The sequence below is a fragment of the Chrysochloris asiatica genome, unplaced genomic scaffold (assembly GCF_000296735.1).
Source record: "Chrysochloris asiatica unplaced genomic scaffold, ChrAsi1.0 scaffold00203, whole genome shotgun sequence".
NCBI lineage: Eukaryota > Metazoa > Chordata > Mammalia > Afrosoricida > Chrysochloridae > Chrysochloris > Chrysochloris asiatica.
The window spans coordinates 300,708-316,720 of record NW_006408721.1 but is presented as its reverse complement, the minus strand read 5'-3'; the positions used below and the strand labels follow the sequence as shown (position 1 = coordinate 316,720).

General features: G+C 41.0%; 1 protein-coding gene across 1 annotated transcript in view; it reads right to left on the bottom strand.

Moving 5' to 3' along the window:
* Window positions 1-4,464: 4,464 nt before the first annotated feature.
* Window positions 4,465-16,013, bottom strand: part of FAM129A (family with sequence similarity 129, member A) — a 229,096-nt gene continuing 217,547 nt past the window's right edge. The window contains exons 13-14 of the mRNA XM_006872523.1: window positions 9,925-10,036; window positions 4,465-5,618 (exon numbers count right to left, since the gene is read on the bottom strand). Of these exons, the coding sequence (XP_006872585.1) occupies window positions 4,465-5,618; window positions 9,925-10,036 (1,266 nt within the window). The remainder of the gene's footprint in view (window positions 5,619-9,924; window positions 10,037-16,013) is intronic.

Sequence of the window (16,013 nt, the reverse complement as noted above, 5' to 3'; positions counted from 1 at the left end):
AAGAAAGGCCTAGTACAGAGGCCTGCCTACAGGTGTAGCCAAAGAAGAAGCTGTCCTGTTTGAAGAAACAGTCTTGAGTTGTTCCTATTAATTTCAACTTGATCTTGACCCTAGATTATAACCTTAATTCCTTAAAAACAAAAGGGAAAAAAACCCAACAAACATTGCCATTGAGTTAATTCCAACTCATAGTGATCCTAATGCCTTTATACGCCTCACAACCATGAGTATGCTCTGTGAGTCCTATGTGGCCATTGTCGTGAATTATTAACCCATCAGAGAAGTAGAAAGTGCTCTAGGAGGGCCGGTATAGAAAGTGGCAAAAGGTTGGGGAGTAGAGGTATGGGAATCAGCTATGAACTGACAAGGTATGTTTCACCTCTAGCTCACGGGAATCAGCCTTGGGCTGATGAGGATGATTCTCCTACTCCATTGTGAGGTTAGAGGACCTCTGATGCTGCCATTCTAGAATATGTCATTGGGGATGCTGGTGAATAAAAAACTGTTTTATTTATAATTATGGAAAGGGTGAATGCTTGGCTCAATGTTATCCACTGAGTATAAATTTAAGTATGAACAGCAGTTCAACTGCGTTGAGAGCAATTACCAATAGCAGTCAGTTCCTAGAGAAATAAGCATGGTTATTACCAAAGCATAATCGGAAACACTTCACGTTAAGTGGCTTCCCCCGTGGATGACCTCCTGACAAGAGATACATATGCGTTCCATATAATGGCAACTGTGATTTACCTTTAATCTCTGAGGCCTGTTCTTCCCAGCTCAAGTGTGACCATTTGTTTAAAAGATGAAACTTGTCCAAATTTCAAATGAATATGACACCTGAACAACTCATCATGGATGAACATTTTATTGGAATATAGGCACTTGACAGAGTTAATATGTGGTTACAAAATATTTTCAGTTTATTTTCTTTATACCGTGACCAGGAAAAAGAATCAATGTATAGATAGTGTAGATCTTTTCCCTTGAAGTTGTAGACCCCAAGCCCTTTTGTGTACAGGAAAGTAAGAAGACACATGTTGCCAACTTTTTAATCTAGTGAAACTATTTTATTGTCTAATTCAAGGATGCCCCTCCCTTCCCCATGTTAAAATTGCTACGTAGCGTATATCATTTAGTACTTCTTAGAATGAATTAAAATTCCTTTTCTCTGGAAGAATTGTATAGTCCTCTGATACAACTGCTTCCCATCCAGAGGATTATAAAACCACAGTTGAGAATCTTCATCATAAAATGTCGAAGGCCAGGCCTAAAGATCTGCAATTGGTCACCATCAGCCTCTTTCTAAAACATTTGGTCAAAATGAATTTCATACTTACTGGTTCTGAAATACTTTTAATTATGATGATATGATGATGATTTGGATGAAAGTTTACCAAAAAAATTGGTTTTCCATTCAACAATTCAGTATATTTGGTTTTGTGAAATTGATTGCAATCCCCATAATGTAACAGCAGTTTTTCCACTTCCTCCCAGACAAAACACTTTCTTGTAAAAGAGTTTTCTGTGCATTATGCAAGGCACTACTGTCTCCGCTTAAGCTACAAAGTAGAAAATGACAATTTTCTTCAAGGGAAATACTCTTTCTTTGTGTAAGGTCAATAGTTCAGTCATAGGATTTTTGCTTACAGCCACATCTTGGCAGTTTATGCATCTCTAATGAATTTGCCCATAGGAAAGAGAAAGCCTTCGTGATAAACCTGCTCCATCCTGGAAATCTCTGAAGCTACAAATATGAAACCACATAAAAAGGAAAGCAACTTCTGGTCATATGAAATTTGTCCATTCAAGATGGAAAAACAATATTTTGAATGTATTTTAGCTTCCTGATCCATCTTTAAATTGAACAATCATTTGGCTTATTCTAGAAAGCTTGTCTTCTGTAAAATATATACATAAAGATTTGACAATTATATTCTTATAACTTCCTCCCACTTCTGGCCTACAAGACTAATAAAAGAAGGGCAGCGCAGTGATGCACAATTTAGGGATGAAAATCAGCTTTCCTAGGGGTGTGAGAAGCTCTGAGGAGAGCAAAAAGAGGACTCTGGAAGCTTCAGAGCAGGGGTAGCCTGGGTGAGAATGTCCCATTGTTGATCCTCCTGAATAGGAGGCAGGTTTTGGTGGGCTGGGTCTTGCTCCTTTAGCTCCTTGCTCTACTGGGCAGTGCATTTGGTCACATGCCATCTTTCCCTTGGACTTGTTTCAGGGAAGACACACCAAGGGCAGAAAGCCCAATTAAAAGTGTGCCTGACAGTAAGGCTCAGTACAGCCGCGTTCAGTTCTGATTTCCTGAGCAGTCTAACATTTGCCAGTTCTCTACTAGGCACTGGGGATATTAAAATAAGCTGAGGAATCAGGAAGCCATTATTCAAGGTTGTGTGCACCTAGCAGGAAGTACATAGGATTACTAAAACCTAGTTACTGTCTTGAAGAGAGGAGTTCCTGACAGGTACAGGAAGTAAACAAAAGGTCTATTCTGCTAAGTGCCAGTTTCTCAGGAAGCACTGGGGACCTCAGGAGCCTTTATCTTCTTTATTCCTGGTGAGTGCCTTCTAAACACTCTATCAACAGTTGGAACAACTCAATATGAGAGTATACTGATATGATTATGTTTCATCCCTTATGACCAGAAATCCAAAAAAGTCTTTATGCGCAGAGAGGGGTGGTGGTGGTGTGCTGTTGAGTCCGTTCTTACTCATAGCAATCCTGTATAGGGTTTCCAAGACTGTGAATTTTTATGGGAGCAGAAAGCCTCATCTTTCTCCCAAAGAGCAACTGGTAGATTCAAACTGCTAACCTTGTGGTTAGAAATCAACTTGTAACCCATTACGCTACCAGGGCTCCTTATGAGCAGGGTTTGTTGTTAAGTGCCTTCTAGTCAGTTCTCATAGCGGCCATGTGTAAGATTTCCAAGGAGCAACTGGTGGGTTTGAACCGACGACTCTGAGGTTCAAATCAACCTTGTGCAGTGCCACAACAGCACTCCTATGGGCAGGTTAGAGGTTAATTTAATTCCTAGCAAAAAAGTTTTAACTGTGGGACACATTCTCAAAACAAGTGATAGGGCAATATGGGATCTAATATTAAACTTGTGCAGGCAAACTTCAAAATGGAAACACTTGTAACTGCAGCTCTTAAGAAATCCTCTAGTTTTGTTTTGTTTTTCCCGAGAGACAAGAGAGTAACTCTTTTCAACCTTTTGTATATAAGACTGTTACACCTTTAACAGTAATGGTCATAGGTCATGATCCATTTAGAATCTGTATTTGTGTCTACTTCCAGCCAAGGAGGAAGGGACAGTCTTTTCACTACAGAAGCCCCAGTGCCTCGTACAAAGCAGGGACTGAATTAACTCACTGAATGACCGAACAAATGCTTTTGGTAACATCTTTGGAATTTGGTGGCATATATTTCAACTTGTGTTTTTGTTGTTATTTCTGCTATCTTCTGGCAGCAGCCAGGACTGTTTCAATGAAAAGACAGAAAGCTGTGCCATGGTTTAAAAACGGTCCTTTTCTTTTCTTCTATATTAAATTACCTTGGGTCTTTTAATTTATACTAGACAATACGCTTTATCTTTTTATTTTTATTATTATACCTAACATAGTACGTGGCATACAGTAACTGTTTAAATAATGCTTGTTTAATTAGTAGAGTTCAAGCTCCATCATTTAGTTAAGCTTTTTTGCTGCGCAGTCTAAGGCTGATATGGAATGCTTTCAGGCTGAGACATGCCAATGGCATGTTCTTGCCACATTTGAGTGTCCCCAGAAGGAGATTCATAATAAGGATCATAAGATTAATTAACACAACTAGTCATTAAGTTGATAGCAGAATTAATAACAGGCCCAGACAGTTCCACAGACTAAACCTCTTTCATTTCAGCTTCTCCTGAAGTTATTGGCCTCATTGGTGGTGCAAAGTTATATACAACAGTGGTGAGTGGTGTTCATACCTACCCTGTCTTATAGCCTGACTCTGAACGAATGCTGAGTTCTTCAGAGAGAGTGAAATCAGCAGAGTAGACAGTGAAGCTTGATTTACAGCATACATTTGATTTAGAAGCCTTAAAGTGCATTAGGAGACTCACCCCCAAAATGTACAGAATGTACTAAAAACCGTGGTCCTACTTTTTCTCAGTCTTAACTACAATACCATGCCCTCCCTCTGACAGACACCCTCAATTGCCTCTAATTGCAAACACTCCATTGTTTGTGTAATTCCTATTAAGCACAAAAGCAGTAATTTATGGTAGAACGGTTCAATCCCACAAACAGATTTCTCACACCCTGTGTGCTTTTCCTTCGGTTTCATTAGACAAGTGAAGGAAATATTTAATAAAATGTTTCTTTGCAGCAACTCACATGCAATCCCTAGTGCACCCTACATACCCCTTTGACTGACCTTGTTCAAAGAAAGGCTTTTGCCAAATGATCCCTTTCATTCTTCTGAGGGCTGTGCTGGGAAACTCTCCTGACCACCTTCTCTCTCCTGAACGTCATTTCCTTGTGCGCCTAGACTATCACTGTCTGGAGCGTCTTCAACCATCCATGGGCATGCATGGACACCAGTGGTCTTAATCACCTCGCTATCCACTATGGCCACGGGCTGGCCCATGCTGCTTTTGCCTTCCCTACCTTCTTGTTCCTCAGAAACCTGGCTCTCACTAGGGCAGACAGGGTCAGAACTTAAAAGGTGATCTTCTTGTGCATCGGCCTCACTCGTCAGGGCACACAGGGCCCCTCCTCCTTCCTCAGATAATATGGAGGCTCTCTCTGTAAGCTCCCTTTCAGTGGGACCCTCAGCCTCCACTTTCTCATCTCTGGGGTCCAGGCAGCTGGCCCCCTCAGTGGACTCGCCATAGGTAGGTTGAGGGGCAGGGCTGCTGGCTTCTGGAAAGCTCTCCAATTCCACCCCACTGGCCTCTGCAGAGGGAGGATGGGCCTCCCTCTCATTGGTTTCATCCTCTTCACAATGATCCCAAGGGGAGGCAGCTGCCTCATGGACCTCTTTGTCAATTTGTGCTTTTTCCTCTTCTTGTGGCAAAACAGTCTCCTCATTTGTATTTTTTTCAATAGCTATGGCAGACGCCACTGGTACCTCAACAGTCACAGTCAACAATTTTCTAAGTTCCTTCAAAGACCCGGAGGCAGAGATGGATTCTGGCTCTTCACGGCTGGGGTCTTCTTCCTCAGGAATCTCTCCAAACTCCATCTCTGTTGAGTTTGTACCCACAGTTCCTGCCTTGTCCTCTGCAGCCACAAGATTCACAGGACCACTAATGCTTGAAACAATCACCTGCTCATCTCCACTGGTGGGAGGGCTGGACACGGGGAGAGATATACTTTCTCCTTCAGCCGATGGACTTGGGGCTCGGGGCTGCTGAGTTTCCTCTGACTCCTGGAACACTTCGTTCCCCAAGGGCTCACTATCCGGAACTCCTGGCAGAACCGTTGAGGCTCCCCTGGCAGGGCTGGCCTGGTTTGACCCTGAAGGGGTTTTTAGATCAATTAAGCTGGACACACTTTCACTGGGTAAGGCTATGTTGTCTTCAAATAAGTTGTGTTTCTTCAGAACAGCGGCTTCCTTTATCACTAAGACAAACCAGAAAACAAAATATGACATTAATGTTCTTCTATGGCCAACCTAAGGAGCTCTGGTAGCGTAGTGATTACGAATCAGGCTGCAAACTGTAAGGTGAGCAGTTCAAAACTACTAGCTGCTCCGTGGGAGAAAGATGAGGCTTTCTGCTCCCAGAAAGATTTACAACCTTGGAAACCCTGTACAGGGTCGCTATGGGTCGGAACCGACTCGATGGCACTTAACAACAACAGCAACAACAACATGGCCAAGCTAGATTATCAGATTTTATCCAGAGGGAAAATCCAACTCAGCCTCTTTGGCTAGTTCTCAATCTCAAATCTAAGCCTCCTCCCACCCCCTTTTCTGGAGCCCACCCTGACCACTTAAACCTGCAAACTTTTTCCAAACGCTAAATCTCTGTGGCATTCATTCATTTAGTCACTCATTTATTCAACCAGCAAATATTTACTGGGCATTACTAAGGGCAAAGGAGCTCTGGTAGCATAGTGGTTACGAATCGGGCTGCTAACCTGAAGGTCAGCAGTTTGATACTACCAGCGGTTACACGGGGGAAAGATGAGGTGTTCTGCTCCTGTAAAGATTTACAGCCTTGGAAACCCTGTGCAGGGTTGCTATGAGTTGGAACCAACTCCACGGTACTTAACAGCAACTAAGGGCAAGCAGTTCTGGTGTGGCACTGTGGGATGAAGCACTGGACCACAAGGTCAGCAATTTAAACTTATCAGCTGCTCCTTGGAAACACTATACAGGATTGCTATGAGTCAGAACTGACTCAACACCACTGAGCAACTGCAACAAGAGTCCCTGAGTAGTGTAAACAGTTAATGGGTTTGGCTACTAAGCAAAAGGTTTAACGTTGGAGGTTGGAAGTTTGGTGCTTTGGAAGAAAGTCCTGCCAATCTATTTCAGAAAAACCAGACATTGAACACTGTATGGAGTACAGTTCTATTCTAATACATATATGGTTGCCATGAATGGGAGTTAACTCAATGGCAACAGGTTTACTATAGACAGTCCTAGTGGTGCAATGGTTAAGTGCTTGGCTGCTAACCAAAAGGTGGATGGTTCAAAACTACCAGCAGCCCCAGAAGCCCTATGGGAGAAAAGACCTGGCTATCTGTTCCCATAAAGATATCAGCCTAGGCAACACTATCTGCCTGATAGGGTCATTATGAGTCAGGATTGACTCAAAAGCACACAACAACAGCTATAGGCAGTGAAACTCCAGAGATGAACAAAATATAGCCTTTGCTTTCAAGGACCTCACAGTCTAGGACAATATCATTATCAGAGCCCGAGATGGACATGTCCAACAGGGTGTTGTTCATATCCCTGTAGACACCATTGATTTGTGTAGACAGTCTCATAGTTTCCTGGTGCTTAGCAGTAGAATGTCCTGTTCTAAAAAAACTCAGTATACAGCAAAACCTCATTGATTGGATACTGTGTTTTACAAATGAAGGTTTGTGGCAACTCTGTGTCTATCAGCACCATTTTTTCAACAGCATGTGCTCATTTCATGACTGTGTCACATTTTGGAATTTCTCACAATGTTTTAAAATTTTTCATAATGCTATTGCCCACTTAATAGAGTACAGGACAATATAACATAACTTTTATAAGCACCAGGGAACCAAAAAGTTGTGTAACGTGTTTTATTGAGATATTTGCTTTATTGCAGTGTTCTGGAACCAAACCTGCAGTAACACTGAGGTATGCCTGTATTATGACAATTTTCCAACAGAGGGCAGTAAACTGTCTGGAAGAAGGGATCCTTTACCTAGTTCACACTAAGGTGCCATCCAGGTTGGTGATGGCCTGCACAGAGCCCTTTCTCTGTGCAAAATACTTTACATCCCTCTCCTGGGATCTCCTGTGACCAGCTACAAGGACCTAGGGCTTGTGCTTGGCCAATTTTCTTTATGGACCACTGTTTGTGAAACTCAACACTTACAGAGAGATCAGATTTGCTTCAGGCCCATAGTGTGATGGCTGGCCCTGTTGAGGATGCTACTATTAAAGTTTTCCTATCCCTAAAGTTTTCCTATCCCAAGGCAAGACCTGATGCTCAGGACAGTGGGTGCTAGAGTCCTTAAAAAGTTCGAGGAGTATTGAGTCATCATCCTGTGTCTTTTCTGTCAGACTGGGTGGAGGTCAGGAATGTGCTGAGCGAGCAGCTGGTCAGTCCTACAACCATAATCACCTCCTCCTGACTCTGGGAGGGGTGATGAGACTGTGGTTTTGTTCTGTTTTGTTCTGTCTGCAGCAGTAGGAGAAAGACAACTCTTTTTCTGAATCTCAGCTCACTCACTTATCTGCTGAATGACCCAGGGCTTACTCTCTCTAAGCCTTAGTTTTCTTACCAGAAAGATGAAGTTTCAAACTCCCATCTCACAGTTATTATTTATCGTAAAAGGAAAAATAATATCTAAAGGATCAGAATTGTTGTGTTAAGTGCCCTTGACTCAGTTCCAACTCCTAACAACACCATATAGGGTTTCTGAGACTGCAAATCTTTGCAGGAGCAGAAAGCCTCATCTTTCTCCCACAGGAGGCTGGTGGGCTCGACTCCCTGATCTTATGGTTCACAGTCTGTTGACTATTCTACAGTCACCGTGCTTCCAAGGGGTCAGCATAATGTATACTAAATTATGAATGCTTAATACCACTATCCTTCCTTCTTTGTTTTTCTCTCCAATCTGTCTACCTAGCACACCAATGCCAACTTCTTCCAGTTTCTTTCTCTTTTTGAAAACTTTTTATTGTGAGTTGACTGAAGGTTTATAGACAAGAAAGATCATCAATCTTACATTCAATAAATCACATATTTTGTTTCATCTCAATGTTTGCAATCCCCTCCACGCAACAGCAGTCACCCTACTTTCTCACTGTGATTCCTATTTGCATTCCACTCACCTTCCCAGCCTTTCTCAACTTTGTCCTTAGAGAAATGCTGCCCCTTTGATCATGAAGTATTGACCATTCCATGGTGAACATACTTTGTATTGTTTTGTCTCCTATATACCTATCTGCTGTTTGGCTGAAAATTGGACCACGAGAGTAACTTCCTTTCCAGGCCTGAAGGGTGGTCAAGGATCATAGTCTTGGGTTCCTCTAGCCTCTTTCTGACCAGGTGTTGTTGTTGTTGTTGTTGTTAAGTGCTGTTGAATCAGTTCTGACCCAGAGTGACCCTACGTAGGGTTTCTGAGAAACAACTGATGAACTTGAACCACTGACATTGTAGTTCAAATTGACTTTGTAGTCCAATGCATTAACCCACAGTGCCACCCGATCTTTTTTTCTTTCTTTCTTTTTTAATAATTTAGAGTTTTATTCTACATTTTCTGCCACTCTATCTGGGACCTTGTAATGTGATCCCTTTAAGATTAGTTGATAGTTGTAGCAGGACACCACCTAGTTCTTCTTGTCTCAGGGTTGTGGAGACTGGTGTTCCCATGTTCCATTAGTCCATCTTATATTCCTGTTGTGGTGCTGTAGGATCAGTACTGGACTACTAACCACAAGGATGGTGATTTAAACCCAATAGCCACTCCTTGGAAACTCTATACAAGGTTTCTGAGTCAGAACTAACTTGACAGCACTTATACACACACACACACAATTAGTCCATTAGACTAATTGACTCTGTTGTTGTGTGCTATCAAGTGGGTTCCAACTCATAGTGACTCTGTATAGAGTTTCTGAGGAGCAGTTGGTGAGTTTGAACCACCGACCTTGCAGTTCAAACCAACCTTGAGGTCAAGTGCTTATCCTACAGCACCACACCAGGAATCTAAACATCTTCACTTCTCATCCCTCTTCTTTCGTCTGCACATGGAGAGACTAATAGTTCTTAGATGGCCAATCATGAGCTTCTGTGATTTCAGACACTACTCACCAAAGTAGGATGTAGAACATTATCTTTGTGGACTGTTATACCAACTGACCATGGTGTCACCTGAGACCATGGTCCTGAGGCCCCAGGCCCAGAACTTCATTGCCTTAAGATGTTTGATAGTATCTAAGAAGTTTTCATCATTTTGTCGGCTGTATGTATGTTCCATCACATTCATAGGTTTATTTGTGTAGCTGGCATGGCTGAGTCCCATTGTCACATTTCACAGGTGTGCTACTTTATCTAGAGTTACCCTCCTAATCTCACCCCCTAGTTACTGTGGAGTTGATTCTAACTCACAGTGACCTGATAGGACAGAGTAGAACTGCCCCATAGGGCTTCCAAGGCTGTAATCTTTATCAAATCAGACTGCCACCAGCACCAAGTAAAGCTTTCCTTACCTTTGAGAGTTTCATCAAGCAGGGTCTGATGTAAAATTTCCTCATACACATTTTCAACCTGGATCATATTGGTATGATCTGCAAAGATGAACTGCTCATATTTTTGAAGTTCCTGGAAAGTGAAAGATAAAGAAGAAAGGATATGAGATGAATTTTCTTGGAGATGTGCAAAGGACAACTCCCACTCATGATCCTCCCAGAGAGTACATGGGAGCAGGGTAATGTTGACCCATCGCAAAAGTGTTTAACAACTCAATTCAAGAACATTTTATCAGGTTCCAGTTTGATTCAGTTCACTGTACTAAGCATCACATATGACCTCAACACATCCATAGAAACTGTCCAGGAGAGGACTTGGACCGGTCCATTAGTACTGTTGATTCACCTTATTAGGGGACATGTTGATTCACCTTATTAGGGGACATGTTGGACATTTTGATCACCTCAAGGCTTTGTCAGGGAATCTATCCTACCCAACCCACCCTCACCCTCTACTCCTCCCTGTTTTTCTATCAGTACCAAAGAGTTTCCTTCTTCCTTTTTTATGATAATGCCAATAGTACTTTTTTGAGGCATAAGTTACATAGAACAAAATATACAAATTTTAAAAGTACAGCTTTGTGATTTTAAATATATCCATGCAGTCACTATGCAAATCAAGATAGTCATTCCCAAAAATTCTTTCTGCCCTATTTAGTCTAGAAAGGGTTTAAGACAGTTCTGATTTCTATCACAAGGGTTTTTACTTTTTCTTGGCCTTTATAAACAAGGCATCATATGCTATTTTGTGTCTCTTTTTTTTCTAAATTTTATTGTTGAGAATCTACACATCAAAACATATACCAATTCCACAGTTTCTACATGTACATTTTAGTGACACTGAATACATTCTTTGAGTTGTGCATTCATCTCATCCCCCTTTTCAGGTTGTTCCTCCCTTATTGACATAAATTCACTGCCCCCAAACTTCCTATCTCATCTTTGAAGTTGTCACTTTGATCCCTTATTGATCATTCTTAAAAGAGCAAAACGCTCAAGGTTTTTCACTAGTTCAACTAAACTGTTGTTTGGAATTGGAAAAGACTTCAGAAGACATTTTGATTTAATAAAGATTATCTCAGGGTAATAGTTCAGGGGGGGTTTATTCTACTCTCTATGGGTCCAGAAAACTTGGAGTCCTTAAAAATTTGAGATTCTGTTCTGCAATTTTCCAATTTTAATCAGGATTCTTTTATGGAATACTTGATGAAAATGTTCAATAATGGCAGTCAGGCATCATACAGTTCTTTTGGTCTCTTGGAAAATGAGGCAGTTGTTCATGGAGGCAATTAGCCACACATTCCATAGCCTCCTCTATTTCTTATTTTCCTTCTTCTGTTACCCATGTGAATAGAGACCAATTGTTGTGCCTTGGATGGCCACGTGCAAGCTTTTAAGAACCCAGGCATTACATAACAAACTAGGAGATAAAGCAGAAGTACTAAACATGTTATTTGGCCAAGTAACTGGAATGTCCATTAGAATATGACCCTAAATTTTCAAACCAAGGAATCAAATCCCATGAGATTTTTGATTATACATAAGCACCCTCAGCAGCTACTCTTCTTTTTTTTTTCCAGAGAAAAAGCATAATTTTTGCCAATTAAACTATTTTTTTTAATATAGGTGTACAGCTTATTGACAACAATTACACTAATCAGCTATGTAACCTAACTTTAATCAATGTAATTTTTTTTTATCCCTGTAAACCACTTTTCCCCTGGTCCCTTTGGTCCCTGTACATTTTGCCTTTTCTTGTCTTTTTATATAAGTGAGCCATATAATATTCATCCTTTTGTGACCTACTTATTTCACTCAACAAAATGTCTTCAAGCTCCATCCATCTTTTAGCATGTATCAAGACTTCTTTCCTCCTTCTGGGTGAGTAGTATTCCATTGTACCTATGTACCACATTTTGCTTATCCACTCATCTTTTTATAGGTATTAGTTTCCACGTTTGATCTATTGTGAATGATGCTACAATAAACATTAGTATATAAGTCTAGGCTTGGTGGTGGTGGTGGTGTGCCATGGAGTTGGTTCCGACAATTTTCTAGTCTTTTGGATGTTATAACATGACTGAACAGGATCTAGTTTGAGGCACTAAGACATAATAAGACATCAGTTTGAAAAGAATTCCTATTAGAACTATATGAATTCTGCTAAAATTGAAGCAAAGACAAAGATCAAATTTATGGTGGAAGTTTGGTTTAAAGAATGGTGAAATAATTGATGCTTTAGGAAAAGCTTATGGGGTCCATCTCCACGCTCAAATCAGAAGTTTAAAAATGAGTAACTCATTTTAAGAAGGGATAAGAAGATGCTGACCAGAAGCAGACCTTCCACATCAATTTTCAAGAAAAAAAAAATTAATCTTGTTTATGACCTACCTGAAGAGGGTTGATGATTAACAACAATAAAATAGCCAACACCACAGACATCTCAACTGGTTCAACTTATATAATTCTGACTGAAAAATAAAAGTTGAGCAAACTTTCTACTTAATGGGTGCCAAAACAGTTGTGCCCCAATCAGTTGTAGACAGGAGTAGAGGTTTCCATGGAAATGTTAAACAAGTGGGATCAAGATCCTGAAGCATTTCTTGGAAGAATTGTAAAGGAAATGACAACAAAGCACAATCAAAGCAATGGCTACCAACAGATGGAAGTGGTCCAGTCAAAGCAAAAAGACTGGTCAAGATTAAAGGTCATGGCTACAGATTTTTGGAATGCTTAATCCATTTTTCTTGCTGACTTTCTGAGATACAAAGAATGATAATGTCCATTTATTTTGAGAGTGTTCTGAGAAAGTTAGAAAAAACTTTAGCATAAAAATGCAGGGGGAAAAAAAAATGCAGGGGAAATCTTCACCAGAGAGTCCTTCTTCATCACAACAATGCACCTGCTTATTTCTCTCATCAAATAAGGGTAATTTTGGGGAGAATTTCTATGGGAAATCATAAGACATCATCCACATTACAGTGTAGATTTGACTCCTTCTGATTTCTTTCTGCTTCCTAAAATAAAAAGGTATTTAAAATGTGCCCATTTTTCTTTAGTTAATAATATAAAAAAGACCATATTGGCAATGGTGAAATTCCCAGGATTCTCAGTTCTTTATGAATGGACTAAATGGCTGGTATCATCACTTACAAAAGTGTCCTGGCCTTTACTGAGCTTATATTGAGAACATTAATATATATTTTTTTATTTTTATCTTTTCATTACATTTTTCAAATATTTTGAAGTTCCCTCACATATATCTGCTAACTCTAGTTGGTTTATAGCGTCATTCAGGCCCTCTGTTTCCTTGTTGATCTTCTTTCTAAATGTTTTGTCCAGTAGTAAAAGTGGTGTATTGATTTGCCCAACTATTATTGTAGTGCTATATACTTCTCCCTCCAATTCTATAAGTATTTTCTTCTTATATTTAGGTGAGGGGTAGAGAACATCTGGCCCATGGGCCATATAAGGTCATGAAATCATTTGGTATGACCTTGCTAAGGCAACTGCAGTTGGGACTCAAAATTCAATAAATTTATGAACTTTTTTCATAGCAACATAAATATATATTAAGAGATGCTATAAATATCCGAATGAACCTTGTCAGAAAAAAGGCTCCTCACCTCTGATTTAGGTGTTTTATTTTTGGGTGCACGTGTATATTTATGATTGTTAAATCTTCTTGATTACTTGGACCTTTTATCTCTTTATTTCTAACAGATTTTTTCTTAAAGTCTACTTTATCTGATATGAACATTGCTATTCCAGCTGTCTTTTGGTTATTTGCATGTAATATATTGTATTCCCATCTTTTCATTTTTAACCTATTTGTGTCCTTGGGTCTAAGGTATGTCTCTTGAAAACAGCATCTAGTTGGATTCTGTTTTTAATCCACTTTGCCACTCTCTGCCTTCTGATAGGAGACTTAGTCCATTTATATTCACTATGGATAAGGCGTGACTGACTTCTGCCATTTTGTTATTTGTCTTTTTGTGTGTCTTAAGCCTGTGTTGCCTTTCTTTGTCCTTTACTTTTATGCTTTCTTGCTTTTTTGTAGTGAGTCATTTCAGTTCCCTTCTCCTTTCCTTCTGTGCATGTGTTTTTAGATATTTTCTCTGGTAGCATAGTGGTTATGAATTGGGTAGCTAACCTCAGGGTCAGCAGTTTGAAACTACCAGCTGTTCCATGGGAGAAAGATGAGGGTTTCTGTTCCTGTAAAGATTTACAGCCTCAGAAACCCTATACAGGGTCTCTATGAGTTGGAACCAACTTCATGGCACCATAACAACAACAAAACCCATAAATATTACATTTAGCAGCTTGGATTGATAACATTTTAGGGTAAGTTTAGACTGATATAGCTTAAGTAACACACAAGACTTGCTGCTTTGGGCTGGCATTTCCCAGAAGGTATCTATTTTGTTAGTTTCAGAGTCCCAATGGTTCAGCAGGGCACTCTCCTCTTACATGACCCTCCTCTTGGCTCCACTGAAGGGGACCTTCTGTAGGAATTCATATAGTCCAGCAACTGACACTTTCTGGAGGGGGGAGGGAATGTCATGCTCTGAATGGATTCAGGGAGGTCTGCCTGCTGCTATCATGTTGTTGTTGTTAAGTGCCGTCGAGTCGGTTTCGACCCATAGCGACCCTGAATAGGGTTTCCGAGGCTGTAAATCTTTACGGGAGCAGATCGCCTCATCTTTCTCCCGCGGAGCAGCTGGTAGTTTCGAACTGCTGACCTTCCAGTTCGCAGCCCGATTCGTAACCACTACGCTACCGCATAGCCACCATGTAATATGTTGTCTGGATGTAGACTCCTCTTAAGATGTCTGCCTCCTAGCACACAAAAGTCTGAGCCATCAGTCCTCATTGTCAACCGGAAGGGAAAGCAAGACAGACCCGAGTTGCTCCACAGAGAGGTCTGTCCTGTTGGTTTCAGAGGCCTGAACTACGGTGTGCACAGAAAGGCAGGGAGAGTGCTGACTACAGAGTAGACTCCTCTACAGAAGCCTCGTGCAGCCATCTGTAACAGCCTGGCCACCCTCAGTTACCAGGTGGGAGAGGGGCATCACTCAGGTCAGATCCCCACAGAGGTCTACTTTATTACTATCAGCACACACCAGCCCCTGCTCCTGGCCACCATAGACTGTTGGCTATGAATGCAGTCTCCACTCAAGACTCCTGCTTCCTAACACAGCAGCCTCACTCAGCAGTTTTCAGCAGTGGGGGCAAACTACCCAAACTGATCCTCAGGGAGGTTTGTTCTATAGGCTCTGCTTCATGGTCCTTTTGTAGCAATTCATGGTAAGCTTGCAGACCACAGTGTCTTGGTGGGAGAGGTGCTGGCACACTCCAAATACAGCCCTAGGAAGGCATGCCTTGTGATTTAGAGTAGAAGCTGGGGGTTCTGTCACTTTGTGCAAGCAATGAGTACAGTGAGTGGGGAAACAGCCTCTTTTGGGGAGGTAGTCTCCCCGTTCACAGCAGCTAGTGGCCCACAGGACTAGGGAAGGAACAGGAATGGAAAAAGAAATTGTTTTCCTACCGTATATGATTTGTTGATTCATTAATTCTCTCCTGTCTGCAGTCCCCCACTGCTTTCCTTGATTCCCTGATTCAGAGTCTACAAAGTCAAGTTCCTTTCCTTGCTGTATTTCTTGTTTTATTTGTCAGGGAGGGTTGGAAAGATGATGTGTTTATGCCACCATAGTCCCAGAAGTCTCTCCTTATATCTGTTTTTGAGATTCACCAGTGTTGGTGTATCTATCAGTAGCTTATCCATTAAACAGAACTTATATAGGGAAACCAAAATTCTTTATTCTTTTGCTGACGGGCATTGAGATGTTTCCAAGTTGGGGCTGTTATGAATATAATTGCAATGAACATTCTTGTACATGCTGTCTTGTAGATGTAAGGAATTATTTCTCTTGGGTATTGTGAAAAAGTGACAAGAGGTGGTGTTTGATCTCCTCTCACTACACAAGGAGGAAACAGAATCAAACTCATCAGTCCAAGGATGATTCCTGTCAGGCTGAAGCCCAACATGC